The sequence below is a fragment of the Narcine bancroftii genome, chromosome 7, assembly GCF_036971445.1.
Source record: "Narcine bancroftii isolate sNarBan1 chromosome 7, sNarBan1.hap1, whole genome shotgun sequence".
Taxonomy (NCBI): Eukaryota; Metazoa; Chordata; class Chondrichthyes; order Torpediniformes; family Narcinidae; genus Narcine; species Narcine bancroftii.
This window is the reverse complement of record NC_091475.1, coordinates 49,434,100-49,451,611: the sequence shown is the minus strand read 5'-3', so window position 1 is coordinate 49,451,611 and position 17,512 is coordinate 49,434,100. Positions and strand designations below refer to the sequence as shown.

The 17,512-nt window shown below is 38.9% G+C and overlaps 1 protein-coding gene across 1 annotated transcript in view; it reads right to left on the bottom strand.

The window, feature by feature from the left end:
- Positions 1-17,386, bottom strand: part of map3k7cl (map3k7 C-terminal like) — a 122,081-nt gene extending 104,695 nt beyond the window's left edge. Inside the window, exons 1-2 of the mRNA XM_069890056.1 lie at positions 17,292-17,386; positions 1,223-1,397 (exon numbers count right to left, since the gene is read on the bottom strand). Coding sequence (XP_069746157.1) covers positions 1,223-1,241 — 19 coding nt within the window. The 5' untranslated portion in view covers positions 1,242-1,397; positions 17,292-17,386. The remainder of the gene's footprint in view (positions 1-1,222; positions 1,398-17,291) is intronic.
- Positions 17,387-17,512: the final 126 nt, after the last annotated feature.

Here is a 17,512-nt window from a genome sequence, read left to right as displayed (position 1 = left end):
GAGAGGAAATTATATCTTGAGAAAAATAAAACAATTCTTCCATTTAAAAGTGCAGTTTACTTTCTCAAAAGCTGATTGCTCCATTTGATATTTAAAAATCTTTCTCTGGCCCTGCACCACATTCTGCAATCTCCTCCAGCATTACAATATCCATTTTGACATGTTGCTCATATTTCCTACATGATTAGTAGCTGGTGCCCTAAACTGCTGGTCTAGATGTTTTGGAATTCCCTTCCTAAATCCTTCTGCTTCTCTCTTCCTACACATATTCTGAGTTCAGTTTACCCCTTCATTACCTCATGTTTATTCTATGCTCTGATTTTATCACGTTTTCCTGGAATTATAGAATTGTTACAGCACAAGAGATGATTGCCATGCCAGCATCTATCACACTAATAACAAATGTAGTTTCAAGCAGGTGCACTGGAAGTGTGCTCTAATTGATGCAACAATTGTGTTAAGTAGAAGCTAAAAATAATTATCATGTTATGTTAGAAGGAGCTTGAGTTGGAGCTAAAAATAGCTCACATGTTACATTAGGGTAATTCGGGCACCTGTCTATTTCTTGTAAAGTAGCCCTTCCTCAATCCCTGGACACATCAAAATGCTCCTTGTGAAAAGAAATCAGTTAGAAATGGATATTTTAAGTATATTTTGTTCCATTTTTCTCCTGAAGTTGCATTGGGATGCCATCCATGACCACTTCATCCCTTTCATAGCCTTCTAAATAGGCATTTTCATGAATAAGTCAAGGCAATATTTAGGAGCAGACAGTTTAATGGTCGATGTCAATAGTAACAAGTTAATTCTGTCTTCATGCAATGTCTATACCTGGAACTTTTGTAGCTTGGATGCCTGGACATTCATCAGAAATTTAATTGAGCTTTTCTCTACTAGACCAAGGACAGACACCACTGCTAAAGGCATAGCCCTCAGATTAGATCTGGGACTTCCCACTGTGCAAGATTCAGTTACACACTGATTTAGCAACTCAGCCTTTAGTGATGTGTCAAATATTTAATTTATGACATATTGTCTAAGGTTTAACATCACTGGCCAATTGTGGAAACTAAACAGATGGCCTTATCATATGCATTGAACCATATTTTGTGCAATATTTTGGTGAACAATATTAAGATCCAAGATCCATTAACAGCTCCAGAAATATATCATATGTCATCTAATTCTGAAATAACAGTCTATGCAAAAACAGTGAACTCACCTTGTATTTCTTGACCCATCTGCAGCCTTTGATGTGATTGACCAAACCATATTAGCCCATCAGTTCTCTACCTTCATACACCTGGATGAGTCTGCATTCACCTTCTCATTAGGGCGGCATGGTTAATGTAGCGGTTATCACAATGCCAGCAACCAGGGTTCAAATCCAGTGGTGTCTGTAAGGAGTTTCTACATTAGACCCATGTCTGCAAGTGTTTCCTCTGGGTGCTCTGTTTTCCTCCCACTGTGAAACGTACCGTGGGTGCAGGTTAATTGGATCTAATTGGGCAGGCACAGGCTCGTTGGCCTAAAGGGCCTGTTATTGTACTGTAACTCTGAATTTGTGACATGTTCGTCACAATAAATTCTGATTCTCAAGGTCATATATCATCAAGACTGAGATAGAACAGGATCTATGTCCAGTCTGCATCCACAACCACAGCAACAGGAGGGCGAGTTTCACAAGAGCAGAAACATTGGCACCATACCAACAACACAAGGCAGCAACTCTTACACAGAGAAAAGATTTACATTCAAGTCCATAAAATGGAGAAACAGCATCTTAATACAAATAATATGTGAATGATGTTTTAAAAAATTTTGTTAAGCAATAATAACATTGAAGTTGAGTTTTAAAATAGATCAGACAATGTTTTGGGAAAGAATGACTAAATTTAAAGAAAAAATGTTGGAATGTGATGTCATTTCCTATGCCAAAATTATATAACATTCCCTGGATTTAATCCTTACTGTGCATAACAGTAAAATGGACAATATGCCCGGTTCCAGATGGAAATGAATAATTTGTGACTTCAGCCTACTGTGAAGGACAGAAACCATACAACCAATTTCTTAAGAAGACACTGTTGTTGCCAAATTGGCTGAGGTGTTGAAATAGTAGTCAATTGGATCACATTATCTCCAAGTGGAACACAAAACAATTTTTTCTTCTGATGCAACTTCGCATAGTCTATCAGCAGCATTTTAAAAGCATGGTCTATTTTTTTTGCTGAATTCTTCCAGCCACATTTTTTTTTGCTCTAGATGTAGACATTTGCAATCTGTTATATCTCTGTTTTACATTTAGTCTTTAAAAGCCACATTGTATAAAAGTGCAAGTTTATCTGAGAACTGTGATTGTAAAAGTTCATTTAGGATGCAAATTGAGCTTTGATATTCAGAAATAATTTAAAAAAAAGCAAATCCACTGGAGCCTTTCAGAATTTGCACACATAAGATTAACTGATGTTGCATCGATTGCCCCAATCAATGCGAGTTCTTTTGCTGTTAAAGTATTTATTTCATTAAACATATGAGAAGTTAACTAGATTAATTTAGCATTCCAGGTAACTAAAAAGAGGAAGATTATTTAAGATTTGTTCAGTCACGTGAAGTTCAGTAAAGTAACAGAGATTTTCAACTTCTGCCCTGCCCTCAAGTGTACATGGTCCATCTCCGTTAACTCTCCCCACTTTCACAATTTCTCTGTTTCCATCTTGAGAAACAGACATCCACCAACATTTTTTCTAAACCCCCTGAATCCCACAGTTGCCATGACTATCTCTTCTCACTTGTCTCCTGTCAGGAAACTATTCCTTTCTCTCAGTTTCTCCATCTCTGCTGCATCTGCTCCCAGGATTAGACTTTTTATTTCAGGATAGCAGAGATGCCCTCCTTCTTCAGAAAACATGGTTTACCTCCTACTGCCATCAATGCTGCCCTCATCCATATCTCTTCCATTGTAGCTGGTGCAAGAAAAAAAAAGTGATGTTTCAATAGTGTAGACATATCTTTTGGTGGTCACGGACTAATTTATGGTTTGGATTGGGTAGTACAGGAGGTTCAAGAGCCTGATAGCTGTTTGATTAAAACTTCTTGAACCAGATATGCTGGACTTCAGGATTCTGTATCATTTGGCTGAACTTACCAGTGAGAAGATTGTGACCAGGGTGATAGGGGTCCTTTATGATGTTGTCTACTTTCTTCATTTGAGATGTTCTACAATATCTTGGAGGGAGTAGGAAGGTTGAAAGCTTGGCTGAATGGTGCACCACCAACATCCTCATGCTCAATGACACCAAAACCAAGGAGCTGATTGTTGACTTCGGGAAGGGAACACCAGAGGTATGATACAGTGATCAGTGGAAGAACAGAGGAGGAGAGTGTGAGCAAATTTAAATTCTTGGGAGTCACTCTCTCAGAGGATCTTTTCTGGACCCAACACATTAATAGCATCGTGAAGAAAACATGTCAACGCCTCTACTTTCTCAGGAATTTGCTGAGGTTTGGTATGACATCGGAAACCCTTACAAATTTCTACAGATATGTGGTGGAAAGTGTACTGACTTGCTGTAACATGTATGTGAATACCAATACCCCTGAGCATAAAGCCTTGCAAAAGATAGTGGACACAGTCCACAATATGAAAGGTAAAACCCTCCCTACCATTGAGACCATTTACAAGGAACAGTGCCTGCTGTCGTCGGAGAGCAGCAGCAATCATAGAGGATCCACACTACCCAACACATGCTCTGTTCTCGCTGCTACCACTTGACTTGCACCACCAGGTTTGAGAACAGTTACTACCCCTCCACCATCAGACTCCTCAACAACACTCAATCAGGAACTCATTTAAGCTGTCTTACTTTTTCACTTTATTGATTTTTTTTCCTCTGTATTATACAGTTTGTTTACATTTTCTTATTTGTTTGCATGTGTACGTTGTGTACAGTTTTTTTTTACACTACCAATAAATGGTAATTCTGCCACGCTCACAGGAAAAAGAATCTCAGGGTTGTACATGATGTCATTTATGTACTCTGACAATAAATCTGAAATCTGAATATTCATTAAAGACCATGTTGTATTATTAGTGAAAAAGATTTTAAATAAATTTTATTGCAATCATAGTTCTCAGTTGTCAAAGAATTGCTGGAGGAAGTCAGCTGGTCAGACATCATCCATGAGTAGCAATGATCAATCAACATATTGGGTCTGAACTTGTTATCAACACTGAAAAAAAACAGGTAAAATTACATATATTAAGGAAGCAGGAAAGAGGGGGAGAGAAAGTGTGGGTGTGAAAGAGTATTGACAAAATGGGTGTGGAAAAGAAAGGGCAAGAAAATGGGTGCAGGAAAGAGGGGCAATAAAGGGACAATAAAGAGTGGCTGAGAAAATGAGGATGAGGGAAAGAAAGTGACAGGAAAGTGGTGTGGAAAAAGAGGGGGTGTGATAGTACAGATTCTATTACCAATGTGGATATGTACATATGTACAGATGGTAATGTAGCCACACCTACTGGCAGGTCTTAAAGGATTGCTCCTAGCCAGACCAAGTCATTCTGGACTGGTCGACCTACTTGTGATATGCTCCAGTCTTTTAGTTAATAAAAGCCTTGGTTTGGATCAACAAGTCTTTGGTTCTTTCGACGCACACTACAGGGATGATAGTGGAAGTGGGAAAATGGGTGTGGGAAAGAGGGTTAATAAAGAGGAGGCAAGAAAGTAGTTGAGAAAGAGAGGGCAACTAAAAGATGCATGAGAGGGAGAAAGCGATCAGAAAGATAAGGTGAGAATGAGAGACAAAGAGGGAGGAAACAGAGGGGTAAAAAGAAGGCAGAGATGTGAAAGGGATTGAAAAAGAGAGGGATATAGCAGACAAGAAAAAGAAGGTAAGGAAGATTGTGCAAGAAAGTGGATGGGGAAAAGGAGGCAGGAAAAAGGAGTGAGTAAGTGGATGCGAGGAGGAGAGGGAGTCAAACAGAGGAGACAGAGGGGTTGAGAAAGAGGAAATATGAAAGAGAGGGCCAAAAAGAGGGAGGAATAGAGGGGGTGGGAGAGAGAGGGCTCCACCAGTCCTTCCACCTCCCACACCACTGGCCCATAATCTATAACCTCTGGGCCCCTTCAAGCTTCTTTCCCCCTTTATAGCCAATAGAGCACAAATCAAAATGTTGACTGACCATTTATACCCATGGATGCTGTTTGACCTGCTGAGTTCCTTGTCTATTCAAGATTCCATCATCTGCAGCTTTTGTGTTTCTCTAAAGTAATTTCGTTGTTGACTTTATGCCATGATCATAATCTTTTTGCAAAAATGAGAAGGGATCTACATTTATTTTTTTTTAAATTTTTCACACTATGAACCATATTAACCAAAATACACACAAACAGCTCCCTCTTGAATATACAGTGTAATTTCTCCCCTTTTTCCCCCTTCCCTTCCCTCCCACCCCCTCCCCACCCACTAAACATTCAAAATATACAATACATTAAACACATTAAACAATGTCATCACGCAATGAAAATAAACAATAAAATTGTGTCATCTACTTTTACACACTAGATCAGTTCATTTCATCTTCTCATTCTGTCATTTTAGGGGGTGGAGGTCTGCGGTAGGCCCTTTCTGTTGTGTTCCATGCACACTTTCCAAATTTGTTCGAATACTGTGATGTTATTTCTTAAATTATATGTTATTTTTTCCCAATGGAATACATTTATTCATTTCTATGTACCATTGTTGTACTCTCAGGCTTTCTTCTGATTTCCAGGTAGACATTATACATTTTTTTGCTACAGCTAAGGCTATCATAATAAATCTTTTTTGTTCTTCATCCAAATCGAAGCCTAGTTCTTTACTTCTTATATTACTTAGAAGAAAGATCTCTGGATTTTTTGGTATGTTGCTTTTTGTGATTTTATTTAATACCTGATTTAGATCTTCCCAAAACTTTTCCACTTTCTCACATGCCCAAATTGCATGTACTGTTGTTCCCGTTTCCTTCTTACAGCAAAAACATCTATTTGATAATGTTGGATCCCATTTTTTAAAACTTTTGGGGCATGATATAAAGCCTGTGTAACCAATTATATTGAATCATGCGTAACCTCGTGTTTATTGTATTTCTCATAGTTCCGGAGCATAGCTTTTCCCATTTTTCATTTTTTATCTTTATGTTTCGATCTTGTTCCCACTTTTGCTTGGGTTTACAGCTTATTTCATCATTCTCTTTCTCTTGCAGCTTGATATACATGTTTGTTATAAATCTTTTAATTATCATTGTGTCTGTAATCACATATTCAAAGCTGCTTCCTTCTGGTAAACTCAGCCTGCTTCCCAATTTGTCTTCAAGTAGATTTTCAGTTGGTGGTATGCAAACATTGTACTGTGAGTTATACCATATTTGTACTTAATTTGTTCAAAAGATAATAAATTATTTCCCAAAATCCAATTTTCTATTCTTTTGATCCCTTTTCTCTCCCATTCTCTAAAGGAAAGGTTATCGTGAAAGGGATTAGTTGATTTTGCGTCAATAATAATTTTGTAGTTGGTCATTTGTTTTTTTTCCTTTCTACGTGAATCTTCTTCCAAATGTTGAGCAGATGGTGCAGTACTGGTGAACTCCTATGTTGTACCAGCTTTTCATCCCACTTATATAGTATATGTTCTGGTACCTTCTCCCCTATTTTATCTAGCTCTAATCTGGTCCAATCTGGTTTTTCCCTTGTTTGATAAAAATCTGATAGATATCTTAATTGTGCTGCTCTATAATAATTCTTAAAGTTTGATAGCTGTAAGCCCCCTTGTTTGTACCATTCTGTTAATTTATCTAGCGCTATCATCGGTTTCCCCCCTTTCCATAAGAATTTCCTTATTATTTTCTTTAGCTCATTGAAGAATTTCTTTGTTAAGGGAATTGGTAACGATTGAAATAGGTATTGTATCCTTGGGAAGATATTCATTTTAATGCAATTTACCCTTCCTATCAGTGTTAGTGGTCAATCTTTCCAATGTTCTAAGTCATTTTGTAATTTCTTCATTAATGGCTGATAATTTAATTTGTATAGATGGCCTAGATTATTATCTATTCGAATACCTAGGTATCGGATTGCTTGTGTTTGGCATTTAAATGGTGATTCTTTCTTAAACTTTGTGAAATCCGCATTATTCATTGGCATCACTTCACTTTTATTTGCGTTGATCTTGTACCCCGATACTTCTCCATATTCCTTCAATTTCTTATGTAATTCTTTTATTGATAATTCTTGTTCTGTTAAGTATACTATGATGTCATCTGCAAAAATACTGATTTTATATTCCTTCTCTTTTATTTTTATCCCTCTTATTTTATTTTCTGTTCTTATCAGTTCTGCTAGTGGTTCTATAGCTAACGTGAACAGTGAGGGAGATAGTGGACATCACTGCCCAGTTGACCTGTTTAATTTAAATTGGTTTGATATATGTCCATTTACTGTCACCTTCGCCAATGGTCCCTTACATAATGCTTTAATCCAATTAATATATTTCTCTGGTAGGTTGAACCTCTGTAGTACTTTGAATAAATAATTCCATTCTACCCTGTCAAAGGCTTTCTCTGCGTCTAAAGCAACTGCCGCTGTTGGCGTCTTTTCTCCTTGTACTGCATGGATTAAGTTAATGAACTTACAGATATTGTCCGTTGTTCATCTTTTCTTAATAAATCCAGTTTGATCTAGTTTTGCTATTTTTGGTACACAGTCGGCCAATCTGTTTGCTAATAGTTTAGCTATTATCTTATAATCTGAGTTAAGTAGAGATATTGGTCTATACGATGCTGGTGTTAGCGGATCTTTCCCAATCTTTGGTATTACTGTAATTATTGCTTTTTACTTGAATCTGGCATGTTTTGTGTTTCTTCAGTCTGGTTCATTACTTCCAGGAGAGGAGGAATTAGTAACTCTTTAAATGTTTTATAGAATTCTATTGGGAGTCTGTCCTCTCCTGGCGTTTTATTGCTCAGTAGCTTTTTTTATATATCCTGTATTTCCTCTATTTCAAATGATTTTATCAATTTGTTTTACTCCTCCTTGCAATTTCAGTAGTTCAATTTTAGCTAGAAACTCATCTATTTTGTCTTCTTTCCTTTCGTTCTCTGTTCGATATAATTGCTCGAAGAATTCCTTGAAGTTTTCATTGATCTCTGTTGGGTTATATGTAATTTGTTTGTCCTTTTTCCTTGATATCAATACTGTTCTTTCAGTTTGTTCTGTTTTAAGCTGCCAAGCTAGTATTTTGTGTTTTTTCTCATAGTTCATAATACTTCTGCTTTGTCTTCATTATGTTCTTCTCCATTTATAGTGTTTCGTATTTTATTTTTTTGTCTGCCAATTCTCTTCTTTTTGTTGTATCTTCCCTTGTTGCTAGTTCTTTTTCTGGACTTACGATTTCCCTTTCCAGGTGTTCTATTTCCTGATTGTAGTCCTTCTTCATCTTAATTACATAACTTATTATCTGCTCTCTGAAGAAAGCTTTCATTGCATCCCATAATATAAATTTATCTTTCACTGATTCCATATTTATTTCAAAGTACATTTTAATTTGGTGCTCAATAAATTCTCTAAAATCCTGTCTTTTAAGTAGCATGGAGTTTCATCTCCATCTATATGTTCTTGGTGGGATGTCCTCCAGCTCTATTGCTAATAATAGGGGTGAGTGATCCGATAACAATCTTGCTTTATATTCCGTTTTCCTAATTCTCCCTTGGATGTGGGCTGACAACAGGAACAGGTCAATCCTTGAGTATGTTTTATGTCTACTCGAATAATATGAGTATTCCTTCTCCTTTGGGTGTTGTCTCCTCCATATATCCATAATTTGCATTTCCTGTATTGATTTAACCATAAATGTGGCTACTTTGTTCTTTCTGCTAGTCTTTTGTCCAGTTTTATCCATCTTTGAGTCCAAATTAAGGTTAAAGTCCCCTCCTATCAGTATATTCCCCTGTGTATCTACAATCTTCAAAAAGATATCTTGCATAAACTTTTGATCCTTTCATTAGGTGCATATACATTGAGCAAATTCCAAAATTCTGAATATATTTGACACTTATCATTACATAACTCCCTGCTGGATCTATTATTTCCACCACTATTTTGATTGGTACATTTTTATTGATTAATATAGCTACTCCTCTGGCTTTTGAGTTATATGATGCTGCCATTACGTGCCCTACCCAGTCTCTCCTTAATTTCTTGTGTTCCACTTCGGTTAGATGTGTTTCCTGCACGAATGCTATATCAATTTTTTTCTTTTTTAAGTAAATTTAATAACCTCTTCCTTTTGATTTGGCTATGTATTCCGTTAATATTTATAGTCATGGCCATCTCATACTCTGTTCACATCTCATTTTGGGTTCCTCACCACCACCTTTCCCCTTTTCCATTTCTCAGCTTTCTTTTTCTGAACGCACTGTATGACAACACTTCTAAAAGATAAAATATTTCTACTATTCCCACATCAAAAATTCCCTTAACCCCAAATGTCCCCCCCCCCTCTCTGAGTTGCCCCTTGTCCCTTGCCGGGCAACCACAACTCCCCTCTCCATTTGGATTGCAAATCCGCTCACAATCGTCAACTGATTTCGCAGTGACTATTATTCTCACCCACCGAACCCCCTCCAGAAAAGACTTTTATCTTCACATATAACAAAGCTCACCCTCTTTTTTCCCCCCTTACTTCCTTTCTTCCATTTTCTTTCCCTCCAGTTCTTACTTATACATTATTTTTTCTTCTTTATATGTAGTTTGTCGTCATTCTTTGTTCTTGTTACATCTCTTCATCTCTCTTTCTGTCTTGCAGGCATCTGCAAATTCTCATGCTTTCTCCGGATCCGAGAACAGTCTGTTTTGGTGCCCCGGGATAACTATTTTAAGCACCGCTGGATATCTTAACATAAACTTATAGCCTTTCTGCCATAGGATCGATTTTGCTGCATTAAACTGCTTCCTTTTCTTCAGGAGCTCAAAACTTATGTCTGGGTAGAAAAACATTTTTTGACCTTTGTAATCCAGTGTTTTTTTTTCTCTTCTCTCATTTTTTCATTGCTATCTACCAATATATTTTCTCTTTCGTGTATATCAGGAATTTTACTAAAACGGATCTTGGTTTTTGATGTGACTGTGGTTTCAGGGCTAATGTTCTGTGTGCCCTATCTATTTCCATTCCTTTCTGCATTTCTGGCATTCCCAGGATCTTTCATATCTTTGCCTTCTCCATCTTCCTTAAGGCCCACAATCTTCATATTGTTTCTCCTACTATAGTTTTCCATTATATCCATCTTCTGAGCTAACAACTCCTGTGTTTCTTTAACTTTTTTGTCACTTTCTTCCAATTTTCTTTTTGTCGTTCACTTCCATTTCTACTGCCATTACACGTTCTTCCACATTTTCTAATCTTTTCCCTACATCTGTTATGACCAGCTCTATTCTATTCACTTTTTCTTCTGTACTTTTCATTTTTGTTTTTATTTAACTAAATTCTAGTGTCAGCCATTCCCTTAATGTTTTCATATGTTCTTGAAATTTTTTTTATCTATGTACTGTCCATTCATTTTATCTCCTATTCCTCTGTGCAGAGCTTGGTGTTCTCCTTCTTCTTCTTCTGTGTCTGCTCTTGGGTTTGTGGCTTCTATTTCTCTTCCTTGTATCTGTGTCTCTTCTGACTTTCTTGTTAAGCTGCTTGTCTCGGTTTGTTGGGTGTTTTTTCCCATGGTTTCTTGATGTTGGTCCTCTTCTTCTAGGCTGGTTATCTGTTGTGTCTCTAATTTCCTTTTTTCATTCTCACCCCTCCCGATCCCATTATTTTGTGTATCTTCCAGCTGGGAGCCCTGCTGTCGGGTCTCTCTCAGCTGTTCGTGCTGTGGAGTTTCACTCCACAGCTGGTCCCCCCCCCGTCAGTGTTGACTTTGTCATGTGCATCGCGCATGCACGAGTGCACAGTTGCGCACCTCTGTTTGGCTCTGTGAGCCATCTTTGCAGTCCTGCATCCGATGAGTCGCAACCCTACAGGGTCTCCACTGACGTCAGGGAGTGGGCTCCTCTTTCCATGGCAGGTCCCTGCTTTTTTGTACAGGTAAGGCCTTCACCTTTCTCTTCTGGAGTCTTTCTTTCTTCTTTTCTTCCCGTTGTTTTTGGATTTTCTTTCTTAGGTGCCATTTTCTCCACACCTTTATTTTTTATTTGTTGTGATTTGTGTGTCTGGTGCTTTATTTTTTTCTTCACTTTTTTCCTTCTTTTCTGTAGAGCTCTGGTATTCTCCTGGTATTCTCACATGACTCCTCCAGAAGGGATCTACATTGATACAAGAATACTTTCTACACTTTTACATCTGAATGTTCAACTCTCTGTAATTGGAAACAGTCATTTAAATAAAATAACTTTATTTATGTAACAGTTTACAATCAGTGAAAATCCTATGGTTCTTAAAGGATAGTCTCCCCATTAGACTGCTTGTCATCCCTTGGGATGGGGCATTATGGAAGTCTGGGATATTCAAAGAAATTATTGCCTGTTCAATAATTTCATGACCCACCTTCACAGCATTTTCTGATATTCCAGTGATATTGAGATGATGGTGTTTGGGCTGTTGCCCATTTTCAGTGATTAGCATTTCAGTAAAGCCTGATGTGTAGGGAGGAAATGTGGCCTCTCTGTCTATTTGGAATGTTTATTGCAGGTGGTCACATTTCCTCCCTGTCTGAAACTTATTCAGAAGTCGCATCACCTGCCAATCAAGATTGGACTCTGGCCACCCATTAGTGCACCCCTTGCTGTTGGCTAATTTAGATCACCTAGGGTTATTATTTGCTTGAAGCTCAGATGAGTACTGTATATAATACCAACAAACAGCATTCTTTCTCTCTGCCTTGTGGACCAAGCCCGGACATCACTCCATGCCAGGTCGTTACTGTGGACATCACTAGAAGTGTCGTGGATAAGGTGTGCATTACATTGAAGCTGAGCTGTCGTACTGCAATAGATCAATACTTGCAAGGAGATGCATCTCCATTGGTCAGAGAACCAGGTGTATGTAAGAGTTCCTGTTAGTAGTGTGTGTACTCAAGCGTGTGAGCCTGTCAAGTATAGGTTCACTTTTGTCAGCATCCAACCTTGGTCCGAGGTGAAATAGTAATCAAATACCGTTTAATGTTCTCCCCTGTTTGTTTTCCCCTGTGTTAGTTAAAGTTACGTGTGAATGTAACACTTGTATCCAGACTTGTCTCTCTGTGAGCCCATTGAACCTGATACTCTTCCCAACACAACAATTTGGCACTGTGAGCATGGTTCAAGGAGTTTCAGCTGGACACAAGTGGAGTCTTAAACTTGTGAAAGTGGAAGATTGTAATAACAATGTGGGAGATCGTATTAACAAGTGTGTGTGTGGACGTCCTGTCGGATGCATGTATGATGGTGTATCAGCTCACCAATGGGGGAAGCAGGAGGCAACCCACAGATAGGGAAGGGACCCCAGGGTCAGATTATAAAATTCCCAGGTGGACCGATGACTGTCAGGGGTTCAGCCGTTTGGCAGCATGGTGGCAAGTCACACCATGCCAGGTGATTGGGTTGACAGGTTGAACCCCCCCATAAAAAGAAAGAGCATTACATGGTCTCCCACCTGGGGTTTCTCAAGGCTGTGGGGGTTACTGATATCCCTAGTTAGGTGCCAGTGGGGTATCATGTCTGAGTTAAGTAATCAGGACGCACAAAAAGATATGGAGAGAGAATCCCTGCAGCATCAGTGAACTGCAAGAGGCAGTGCAGACTGCCCAAGGGCAATTGACCAACCTAGAAATTAAAGTCATGGAGGCAGCTTCCAAGCTAATTGAAACACAGCAGCTGCAAGTAGTTTGCTGGTCTGGCTCACAGCTTGACCAAGGGCAAGTCCGAGCCATTGTCCAGCAGGGGGAGGGGATTGACATGTGGTTCGAGAACGGGTATGTGTGGATGAATGGGTATGACCATGAGGAAACTGAGTCCTAAGATACACGTCCTCCTCCCTGCGTGCCTCGGACTTTGCAAGCCCAACTAGTGACTACGTAGTCCCAGACCTGCCACCAACCCTCCAAAACAGAGAGGTACCCAAAAATTGGGAGACCTTGGGTGGGCACGTATATGGTCACTGTAAGATAATGGAGTCCTGGGACGACTCTGCCAAGGGGTTAACTGGGGACATATACCACCAGCGGCCAGGCAAACACCTAGCTATGCCGCTGCTTCAGTTGGAAGATGAGGGGAACCCCAATTTCCTTCTCTCTCATCAGGAAGCGAATGCCCTGGGCAGCCTGTCTGACAAAAAGATGATTAGTAATGCCTTGTAGGCACTGCCACAAGGGGTCATTGATGGCACCACACTAATGGAATGGCTGGTGACTGCGGTCCGAGCCAATCCTAGAATGGGGTCAATACGACCAGCTGCAGTGGCACACTATTGGCATGGGGACATGGGTTGTTAGGAAGTGGGCACTGATCATGCATATCTAAAGGAGTGCCCATGAGAACTACTTACTTTTTTTGAATATTTTATTTAAAATTTTATCCATACATGTAATCATAAAAAATACAATAATCAAATATTAATATCAATTCAATGAAGGTATAAACCCCAAAACACCCTCCCCGATAGTAAATCCCCAATAAAGTAAGAAAGAAATAGATAAGAAGCAAAGAAAGAAAAGAGATAAAGAAAGAGAAAAAAAACATAAATAAGGCCTGGCAGCTTATCCTGAGAATTTATCAATAAAAATTAATCATCTGGTCTTCACCAACAAAGAGAAAAGAAATAAAATTACACGTGGAAGTCATTTATAAAAGGTCGCCAAGTCTCGTCAAATTTAACAGAAGTATCAAATGTACAACTCCTAATTTTCTCTAAACTTAAACACGACATAATTTGAGAGAACCATTGAGTTAAAGTAGGTGGATTGGAATCTTTCCATTTAAATAGCTCTTCTAGCTAACAATATAGAAAAGGCTACAACCCAATGTGTGGAAGTGGTAACTTGTCACACTTCTGGAACTACAATTCCAAAAGAACCAGTCAACGGGTTAGGCTGCAAACTAATATCCAGTACAGCTGACCAAGTCTTAAAAATATCTATCCAATACAGGGCATGACCAAAACATAGGAGTTAGAGAAGCCACTTCTGATTTACATCTATCACAAATAGGACTAATGCTAGAAAAAATATGGGCCAATTTGTCTTTCAACATATAAGAATGACGAGCACATACTGAAAGCATATTAACCAATACAAAAATCTTCTCCCATGATTTCTCTGGAAGATGTGACTGAAATTCCTCTTCCTAGGCCCTTTTAATTTTATTATTAGAATCTGGTTGCAATTTTAATAACTTATTATAAATGTTACCTATAAACCCTTTTGAGAAAGAAGAAAAGTAACAACCAAATCCAATTGGTACGATGTTGAAAAGTTAGGCAGTAAAGTATTCAGAAAATTTCTAATTTGAAAGTATCTTCAAAAAATGTGACTTAGGTATATTATATTTATTGGATAATTGTTCAAGAGACATTAAGCTATCATTTATTTAAAAATCTGAAAAAGAAATTATTTCTTTAACTTTCTAAAAAGAGGTTTTAAAAAATGAAGAGAAATGGTATTAGATAAAATAAAAATTTTCAAGTCAAAGAACTTCAAAAATTGAAACCCAATCCATAATGTATGTTAATGTATTGGATTGAAAGTATGTCTACTAATCTTAGAAAGTGTAAAAGGAGGAACTGCTCCAATAAAGAGGCTTCTGAATACCCCTGTATGGAATTCAATTCCAAATCTAGGGAATTTATGATTGCTATAACTGCAAATTGAAATTTTCCACAAAAACTCCAGCTATTTGGTTTGCAGTTTTTGAGAACACAGCATAGTTATTGTCTTGACATGGCTGTAGGCATCTTTCTGAGACTCCAGCTTGGTCTGGAATTGTCTTTTTGCATTGGAGATGGCCTTCTGCATGTTGTACCTGGTCTTACTGCATACACCTGAATATCCAGTCCTAAACGCCACTTACCCGATTTTCAGTAGTTTGCCGATATCGTGGCTTCTGATTTGGATACACCCAGATAGCCTTAACAGGATTATATATGTCAATACATAAAGTCGGTGACCACATGTAGATGGAAAAAATGTTGACCTGTCTCTGACTGCCTGAATTTGATGAAAATAAAGGATAAATGTGTTGTTCACCATTTACTGCTGCATAATATGCAGAAAACACATAGTTCTTGCCTGTACATAGCCAGCGATTTGGATTGGACTGGGGTTCAGTCCTGTACTGTCTGTAAGGAGTTTGTACCTTCTCCTTGTATCTGCGTGGGTTTTCTCTGGGGGCTCTGGTTTCCTCCCATTATTCAAAATGTACCAGAGATATAGATTAATGGCGGGGGGAGTGCAATTTGGGTGGCATAGACTTGTGGGCTGAAATGTCTAAATTAAAAAAAAATACAGTGCAATAAAATTTGTTACAAGAAATGTCCCTATTTATTTCTAGAGTATGATTTAAAAATATTTGTGACAATATTTGACTGGATTGAAAAAGTTTTGTAAATTCTGCTGATCCTTTGTTTCTAAGGTTCCCTGTCAGAAAGTGTGACAAATGTTTTGAGCTTTTGTGGTTTTGCGATACAAATAGCATACTGCCTGTTCATGATTTCACTGCTCTACAATCACACAAGAATGTAGCTGAAATCATAACTGGAAAAGCTGGTATTTAATGAGAGTTCCAACTCACTCATCTCAATGCTTTCCTGCTTCCCCCATATCCATACATTCATAGTATGCCATCTCACAAATCATTTCAAGTTTGTTCTTAGAATCAAGAATGCAAGATTATTTTATGTGTGCTTTGTACATCTTAATGGCAATAGGAAACATGAATATTTTGTACTGTGATGCTGCCACAAAACACAAAAAAAAGTTTGTGACTTGCTCATGACAATAAATTCTGATTCTGACATGAGTAAAACTTTTGCTATGAATTGAAACATTTTGCAATGGAACACTATTTTCAGAAAATAATTTATGTATAAATATAAAGCCCCTCAGTCAATTTACGGATGGTGCCATAATTCTATTCTGGTTGCAACATGAAACCATGATTTAGTGAATGGTTCCTGTTTTGTACTGATAATGTTGTATTCCCAAACTATTAAGACAGTCATTCAGCACATACCAGAAGGGGGCAAACCTGAGCTCAATTGTGAGAATTCCTTCTTGTCAAACGGTCTCATAACACACTGGAGTGAAACACGAAAGTCTGCGGAAATGCTGGAGGAACTCAGTAGGTCTCGCAATGTCCATTGGGGGTAAATATATATTACTGGCGTTTCAGGCCTGAACCTTTCCTCCAAAAAAAAGCTTGCAGGCAGGGGAGGAGTACAGACCAACAGACAAACAGTGTTAATTGGATATGATAAGAGGACAGGAGAGAGGAAAGGTGAGAATTGTATGGGTGAGAAGGTTGTTTTTAGTTCTGTGAAAGGAGACAGAGGGAAAAGGGGAGGGAGAGAGGAGAGACACAAGGAAAGATAGGGGAGCTGATGGAAATCCGAAGTCGATGTTAATGCCATCCAGTTGTTGGGTGCCCAGATGGAATATACGGTGTTGTTCCTCCAATCTGCAGTGCATGAGACCATGGGCATACATGTCGGTGAGGGAATAGGGTGGGGAATTTAAATGGGTGGCCACTTGGAGATCCATGCTATTGCAGTGGAGAGCTGAGGTGCTCAAAGAAGTGATCTCCCAGTCTGAGCTTAGTCTGGGTGCTCCCACTGTAGAGACCACAAGGGAGCATCGAATTCAGTAGACGACCCCTACAGATTCACAAGTGAAATGTTGCTTCACAGTGAGAAGGACTGTTTTGGGCCCCAAATGGTGGTGAGGGAGGAGGTGTTGGTTCTTGTGGAGTACCTTCTGAGGTTACAGGGGGAGGTGCCAAGTGGGAAGGGAGGAGTCATGGAGGGAGCAGAGAGGGGAGGAGAGAGGAATAGGTGTCTGGTGGTGGTGGGATCACGTCGAGGTTGGTGTGGTGGTAGATCAGACCAAGGCGAATCTTGACCTTATTTAGCGTGAAGGTAAGGATGATGGAGGATATGCGAGTGAGGGCCGAGTTGATGGTGACACACGAGATGAAATGTAATTTGTCTGGGATACCCTTTTGCCCTCAATGCTATTCCAACATAAACATCAGCTTCAGAATATATATTTTTTTCAAAAGCTGATGAATGCTGACCTTTAGTTATATTCTCCAATCCTCTTGATGCAGAGCACAAAAGCGTAGCAGTTGCTGAAATCCCGAGGCTCTGGAAGGCAAGCTGTTCGCTTTGCCTGCTGGGAAGAAGGGAAAGCTGTGACCGCAGAACGGCTGGGAAGAAGGTCACCCTAAAGTGCAGTTGCGTTGACTGCTGGGAAGAGGGTCACCCTAAAGTGCAGTTGCGTTGACTGCTGGGAAGA